We start from the raw sequence: 8366 nt of genomic DNA, 5'->3' as shown, positions 1-8366 counted from the left end.
TTTTTTTTTTCTTTTAAAGCTTGATTTTCATAAACCCTCAATAGGAGATAATTAAGAATGATACCAGCTTTTATAACATAATACATAAATTACACTTATTTGTCAACAAAATAAAGCTTGCAAATAGACTTTAAAAACTAAAGTTGTTTAAATGAAAATTAATTTAGTTTATTTAAATGAGTCTTTGTCTGCCTTTCATGTCATCATTAGGACTCTTTTCTTGAGGGGAAAAAACCAGTGAAAGTGTCTCCTTTAGTTCCTTAGGTTCTTTTTCTTGCCCAATTGCCTTCATTTGTAAGACAAAATTAATATTTCCAGCCTTTAAAAAAGAAAAAAGATTCTTTTTGGAGCAGTTGAACAGCTGGGAAGCTTGGGAAAGAATTCTTTCTAGTCAATTGCTTGTAATAGTTGGCTTCTGAAGGATACCTTTGATTAAAAGATGCAGGAATCTTAAACCTGTTATAAAACTGTTTCTCTCTTATATTTCTGTTCTAAATGGTTAAAAACACTGCTAACATATCTAATTTGACATTATGTTCAGGTTCTTGAAGTTGTTATGATGAAGCATATCAATTAGCACCACCCCAAAATTATACATTTCTGCTTTTCTAGTTCAACCTGTGTCTTTTGTTCTAGTTGTGGGGATTGGGAGTATAATGCTATTTTTTTTGATGATCTCTACAATCAAGATAGTGAACATATCCATCACCCCAAAGTATGTCCCTTGGGATCCTTCCCTCTGCCTCTTCCTGTCCTCCCACCCCCTACATTCAGACAACCACTGGTCTTCTTTACATCAGTATACACTTGTTCACATTATAAAGGATTTTACAGAAATGGAATAAATCAGGATGCATTCTTTTTTGTCTGGCTTAGTTTCACTTGACATAATTATTTTTTATCCATCCATGTTGTCCTTTTTATTGCTGATATGGTTATACTAGTTTCTATATCCATTCACTTGTTGATGGACACTTGAGTTGTTTTCAGTTTTTGGCTATTATGAATAATGCTGCTATGAAAATGTGTGTACAAATCTTCATATGGACGTGTATGCCTTCATTTCACTTGGGTACCTACCTAGATGTGGAATGGCCGGTAATATCATAGGTGATTGTTAACTTAAATAAAACCTCCAATCCTTCCAAGCTGTGTTTCCAAAGTGGTTGCATTATTTTGCATTCCCGGAAGCAGTATATGAGAGATAGGATTCTTCCACATCTTTGCCAACACTTGGTGTGATCAGTTTTTAAAATTTTATTAACATCTAATTGTGGTTTTACTCTGCACTTCATTGGTGGCCAGTGATATCAAACAGCTTTCCATGTGCGTATTTGTCATCTATGTATCTTCTTTGGTTTAGTATCTGTGAAAGTCTTTGGCCAATTTTTAATTATTTCTTTGTGATTGGATTTTGAGAGTTATTTATACATTCTGAATACAAGCCCTTTTTCAGCTATATGATTTACAGCATTTCAGATTATTATAGATTCACATGCAGAGAGAGAGAGATCCTATATGCCCTTTAGCCCATTTTCCCCAGTGGTAACATCTTGTAAAATAAGACGTGTGCAGCCAGAATGTTGACCCTGATACGATCAAAAGACAGAACATTCCCATCCCACAAAGATCTCTTATGTTGCCCTTTTATTGCCGCATGAATTCCCTCTTACTCCTGCCCCATCTTTAACCTCTGACAACCACTCATCTGCTCTCCATTTCTATAATTCAGTCATTTCAAGAATGTTATATAAATGGAGTTGTACAGTATGTAACTTTTTGAGACTGGCTCTTTTTTCACTGAGCATAATTCTCTGGAGATTTATCTATATTATTTTATATATCCATGGATTGTTCCTGTTTATTCCTGAGTAATATTCCATATTATGGATGTATCAGTTTGTTTAACTGTTTACCCATTGAAGGACGTCTGGTTTGTTTCCAGTTTTTGGCTATTATGAATAATGCTTTTATGAATATTTGTATGCAATTTCTTGAGTGCACATAAATCTTCATTTCTTGGACATAATTGTCCAAGTTCATACTCGCTGATATTTGCAAATTTAGTTTCGTAAGAAACCGCTAAACTGTTTTCCAGAGTGACTGTACTCTTTTACATTACCACTGGCAGTATATGGGTAATCTGGTTTCTCTGTATCCTTTCCAGCATTTGGTGTTGTCACTATTTTAATTTCATCCATTCAGAGAGATTTGTAGTTGTATCTCATCGTGATTTTGATTTGAGTTTACCTGATGGCTGCTGATGTTGAACATCGTTACGTGTGCTCACTGTCATCTGTATATATTCTTTTTCTTTTTTTGGGGGGATGGAGTCTTGCTCTGTCACCCAGGCTGGAGTGCAGTGGTGCGATCTCGGCTCACTGTAACCTCTGCTTCCTGGGTTCAAGTGATTCTTCTGCCTCAGCCTCCCAAGTAACTGGAATTACAGGTGTGCACCATCATACCCGGCTAATTTTTGTGTTTTTAATAGAGAGAGGGTTTCACCATGTTGGCCAGGCTGGTCTCAAACTCCTGACCTCAAGTGATCCACCCGCCTCGGCTTCCCAAAGTGCTGGGATTACAGGCATGAGCCACCATGCGCAGCCTTCATATATATTCTTGAGTGAAAGGTGTCCTCATCTCTTTTGCCCAGGTTTTCACTGGATCCTGTGCTTTTTTACGGTTGAGTTTTGAGAAGTCTTTATGTATCCTTGATACGAATTCTTTGTTTGATACATTTTATCTCCCAATGTGTAGTTGTCTTTTCATCCTCTTAATAGGGTCTTTCACAGAGTACAAGATTTTATTTTATGAAGTCAAGTTTATAAAGTTTTCCTTGTATGGATCAAGCTTTTGTGTCAAGTTCAACAACTTTTGTTTAGCTCTACATATGGAAGATTTTCTCCTAAGCTTTTGAAAATTGAAATGTAGTATGTTGTGCAACCCTTACCGCGCACTATCCAGTTCTAGAACATTTTCATGGGAACCCAGTACCCATTAAGCAGTTACTTCCCATTGTCTCTTACCCTGAGACCCTGACAACCACTGATCTGCTTTCTGTTTCTACAGACTTGCCTATTCTGGACATTTCACATAAATAGAATAAAAAATGTGTGGCTTTTGTGTCTGGCTTCTTCAATTAAGCATAATCTTTTCAGGGTTCATCCATGTGATAGCAAAATCAGTACTCCAACCTTCTTTATGGTTGAATAATATTCCAATAAATGGATCTGCCATATTTTGTTTATCCATTTTTCAGTCAATGGACATCAGTTTCTAGTTTTTGACTATATTAAAAATGCTGTGTGAACATTCATATACAAGTTATTCTGTGGACACCTGTTTTCAGTTCTATTGGGTACTGCCTAGGAGTGGAATTGCTGGGTCATATGGTGACCTTGTGTTTAGTCATTTGTGGAACTGCCAGATGATTTTCCGAAGGAGCTGCACCATTTACTTTTCCAGCCACGATGTATGAGGGTTCTAATTTCTTTGCATCCTTGTTCTCTGTTTTCCAAAAAATTTCATAGATTTACTTTTTACATTTAAGTCTATAATCTATTTTGAGTTAGTTTTGTGTAAGGTGTGAGATGTAAGTAGAATTTCATTTTTTAAAAAATCTGTGGATATCTAATTGCTCCATCACTATTTGTTGAAAAGATTCTTTCTTCCATTGAATTATTTATCTGCTTTTGTCAAAATTCAGTTGGGTATATTTATGTGGGTCTATTTCATGGTTCTCCATTCTGTTCCATTGATCTGTGTGTCTGTCCTACTGCCCATACCACAGTCTCGATCACTGTGGCTAACTAGTAAGTCTTGCAATCTATTAAACTAATTCCTCCTACTTTATTCTTCTTTTCCAAAATTATTTTAGTTATTCTAGATCTTTTGCCTTTCCATATGCATTTTAGAATAATCTTGTGTACATCTATACAAAATCTTCTTGATATTTTGATAGGAATTGCATTAAACCTGTATATAACTTTGGGGAGAATTGATATCCTTTGGCTAGAGAGAGCAGAACTTTTGTTGGGGCCTTCTTTAGTCTGTGCCTGTTGATGTTTCCACGGTGCTGAGATTTTTAGCTCTAAGTATGAGATAAGAATGTAGTCAAGAAGAAAACCCAGAGGGAAATCTCCATGATGTTATTTCTTAAGTCTTGAGGTTCCTAGCTGGTCTACCTTCCCATCTCTACCTTTCAAAGTCTTCTTATATTTGTTTTATGTATTATGTCTAGAGATTTTAGTTGTACTTAGCAAGAGAAATAGGATGTACATCTACTTTATCTTTCCAGAAGTGGAAGTTGCACCTTCCTTTTTAACTTAACAATAGATATTAGAGATTATTTAATATTAGTATATAAATTGTATACTTAGTCTTTTGTTTGAATCATTGCATTATATTTCATTTTATGCACGTATCATAGTTTTTGAACCAGTCTCCTACTGATGAGCATTTAGGTTGTTTTCAGTCTTTTGCTGTTATAAGCAGTGCTTCAGTGAATAACTTCGTATCTATGTATCAGTTAGCATGTGTGCCAGTGTAAAGTGATAACTTTCTAGGAGTAGAATTGCTAGGTCAAAGGCTATGTGCATTTTACATTTTGGTAGACAGTAATACGTGGCTTTTGTAGAGATGGCTTGTCAATCAGAGTCACCATGAATATTGCCTGTATAGGGAGAACTCCTGGTCCTATGAGACAGTTAGAGCTGGAGCCCTGAAGAAGGATAATTTGAAGCACCAGATCTATAGCATGCAACTTTTGGTGTTATCTGTATGGCACCTTCCAGCTTTTCTTGAACAATTTTTCATATACTATTATGGAAAATATTTATTCTGATCAGGAACCCAACCTTTTAGAGATTTCTGAATAGTTGCTATTAGGATATTTCTAGTGTCGGGTTTAATAATACCTCATTCTACTCAAGTAAACTATATTTTCTTCACAAGATTTCTGTGGATATTAAATTCTCATTTGAGTCTGAATTATGCTCTTGTGGCTGCTGATGTTAAGCAGCACGTTAATTAAACAATTTCTCTTAATTTACTGGGTCATTCAAATTCATAGACATTTCATTTGATTTGAACAGTAACTTGTTCACTAGTTTATTGTTATGATTTCCAGCTCAAGATTCTCCAAAGGATTTTTCTTTTTCTGGTTAACTCAACAAGTGATGGATAAGCTGTGAATTTTATCATTTAAATGCAGTCTTGCTGTGTATATATAATGGATGCTTTAGGTTTGGTTTCTTTTGCTGAACACAATGTCCATGTTGCCCTGTTTATCAGTCGTTTATTCCTTTTTTATTGCTGTGTAGTATTCCATTGTATGAATAGACCATAATTTGTTTCTCTATTCTTCTGCAGAATAGCTTGTTTTCAGTTTTTGATTATAATGAATAGGGCTGCTCTGTACATTTTTACACATGCTGTTTGGTGGACTTATCTTCTATATCTTTTAATATCTTTAATCAGGATTGTTTTAATCACACAAAATTGCCAGCTGAATTTCTTTCTTTTTTTTTTTTTTTTTTTTTTGAGACGGAGTCTCGCTCTGTCACCCAGGCTGGAGTGCAGTGGCCGGATCTCAGCTCACTGCTAGCTCCGTCTCCCAGGTTTACGCCATTCTCCTGCCTCAGCCTCCTGAGTAGCTGTGACTACAGGCGCCCGCTACGTCGCCCGGCTAGTTTTTTGTATTTTTTAGTAGAGACGGGGTTTCACCGGGTTAGCCAGGATGGTCTTGATCTCCTGACCTTGTGATCCGCCCGTCTCGGCCTCCCAAAGTGCTGGGATTACAGGCTTGAGCCACTGCGCCTGGCCTGAATTTATTTCTTACCTTGTTTTTCATCCCATATTTATCTTTTCCTGAGTTGGTAATCACTTATAATTCATTTAAGTTTGAAAGCTTTGCTTTGACCCAAGTAGTTTTGGGCCATGGACACAGTTGTGACAAAGGAACAAGAAATATTTGGTGTGTAATTGCTGGAGGGCAATTAGAGGTGGTTTGTGCCCCTTTGTCTGTATAGAATTCTGATGGAATGTCCACTTCTTCAGAGCTGATATTTGACGACTCTCAGACAGCCTTTGGCAGAAGGTAGCCACAGTTTCCAACTCCAGTGCCCTCCTGCTCACATTCCTAATCTTTGGAGCTCCTCCCTAGTGTCACCTGCAGAACTGTCACCACTGGGCATCCAGTTGGTCCTCCGGTCCTGCCAGGCTGCCTTCAAAGCCTAACAAAGGGAAGAGCACTTGCTGCATTTGTTATAATGGTTACTAACTACATAATGGATCTATATCGTGGTATACATGTGGACATACTTAAAAAATGTTATATGCAGTTAATTACAGTTAATAGTGGGAGTTGTTTTCCTTTAGTAAATTTACATGCTATAATTTGGGAACTCTTCTCAGTGACTAAGATTTTCCTTCTGAAGTAGCTGTCATGGGTACTATTTAAAGATATCTGAATGACAGCATCATAAAAGAACAGTAGTCTCCTCTTTCATCAAGGGATACTTCCAAGACCCCCAGTGGATACCTGAGACTATGGATAGTACTGAACCCTACATATACTGTGTTTTTCCTCTACATTCATGCCTCTGATAAAGTTTAATTTGTATAGTAGGCACAATAAGATATTAAAAACAGTAATTAATCTGAAAAGAGACAATAATAATCATATGGCAACATCATTACTCTTATACTTCAGAACTATTATTAAGTAAAATAAGGGTGACTTGAACGTAAGCACTGTGATACTGCAGTAGTTGATCTGATGACTGAGGTGGCTACCAAGTGACTACGAAGGCAGAGAGTAGACACAGCGTGGAGATGCTGGACAGGGGGATGGGTCGTGTCCAGGGGTTATAGATTAGGATGGTGCAAGATTTTGTTATAATACTCAGAACGGTATGCAACTTAAAACTTACGAATTGTCTATTTCTGCAATTTTTCGTTTAATATTTTTGGACAGTGGTTGACTGTGGGTAACTGATACCATCAAAGGTAAAAGTGTGGATAAGTGGGGACCACGGTATTAGTACGTAGCTTTTCTCTTCTTATATCATTTGATGGAAATCATGGTTAACTGGTATAATTTTTTAATTAAAATATTTTCATATTCTATTGGATCGTATTATGAGATGTTTAAGATACAGTTTAGTAATACATCCCCTTCTCCTTCAACCATGGAAAAAGTTACCAAGTATTTACATATAATTCATTTAGTATGATTTCCTCTTTTTTTTAAGAAAAGTCTTTTCCTTGTGTTTAAAATGTAAAAATTTTCCTATTTCTTTCTTTCTGTCCTCAAATCCACTGTGGGTGATACCGTTTTTGCTGACACACAGCTTTATCAGGTATGACTCCTAAGTGTCGTGTTGGACTCCACGGATGTGTTGTTGAATTTTTCAAAGGAAGAACTTTCCACACTGCCTCTTCTACATTGTCTTGATCAGTATTTAGGTGTATTTTATGATCATTGCTGGGCTTTAAGGTCTAGAGTGGTCTTTGTATTCAAAACAAGTTTACCACACTTATTATGTTTCAGAAATAATTGTGAGTGTTTTTTCACGTATATTATTGCTATGTCTCTGGCTTTCTGTATTTTTAATCTGTGTGTAATTCTCTATGTTTTCCTCTTGTATATGTATAAGTGTTTGTATACACAACTGTGTTATTCTTAACATATATGTTTTTAAAAGCAGATATATGTTCTTAACCAGAACTTTCCTAACGATGACACATATTCCTAACCAGGCTTTTTTCAAACTGTGTTCATGAAATATATTAATCTAAGATGCTAAGCAAAGTGGCATAAAAATTTTTATCAGTAAGTTTATTTTGTTTCTCCCTGAGCAATTCACAATGCGCATTAGCATATTAAAGGTTCTGGTTCCATGCAGTAAAGAAATTATTTATCTTTGTTTATCTCAGCATCTTCAAGAAATATTTGAGTTCGAAACACTTTATAATACACAGGGGTGTTCTAGGCCTGCTGATTTGGGAAATGCTGTAAAAAAACTGAGTAAGATTTTCTTTGTTGTGCTTTAAGAGATCAAATAAAATTGACTACAAGCAATTAAATTTTCAAGAGCTTAAAGCATTTAGCTGAATTGTATTTTGAGAGGGTATTTTCTTATAGAAATTACATTTTGAAATACAGCATTGATTTTTTCCCCATGGTATTATCTTTTCAATACTTTTGATGGCCTTTAAAAATAATTTGTAAAACTAAAAGTTCTGCCTTTTTGTGGAAAGAGGTTTTTTTCTTTTTTTAAATTTTGTTACTGTCATTGCTTTCTTGATTGTTTCTTTTCTGTAAGAATTTGCCTTTATCTTTAAAAAGCATGTTCACTGTTTCA

The 8366-nt window shown here is 35.7% G+C and overlaps 1 protein-coding gene across 1 annotated transcript in view; it reads left to right on the top strand.

The window, feature by feature from the left end:
• Positions 1-8366, top strand: part of CYLD (CYLD lysine 63 deubiquitinase) — a 55417-nt gene that overhangs the window by 20067 nt on the left and 26984 nt on the right. The window contains 1 exon segment of the mRNA XM_017882968.1: positions 7353-7361. Within this exon segment, the coding sequence (XP_017738457.1) occupies positions 7353-7361 (9 nt within the window).

The sequence above is a fragment of the Rhinopithecus bieti genome, unplaced genomic scaffold (genome assembly GCF_001698545.2).
Source record: "Rhinopithecus bieti isolate Rb0 unplaced genomic scaffold, ASM169854v2 scaffold_13375, whole genome shotgun sequence".
Classification (NCBI taxonomy): domain Eukaryota; kingdom Metazoa; phylum Chordata; class Mammalia; order Primates; family Cercopithecidae; genus Rhinopithecus; species Rhinopithecus bieti.
Note: the sequence above shows the minus strand (reverse complement) of the source record. Positions and strands in the feature narration are given on the sequence as shown.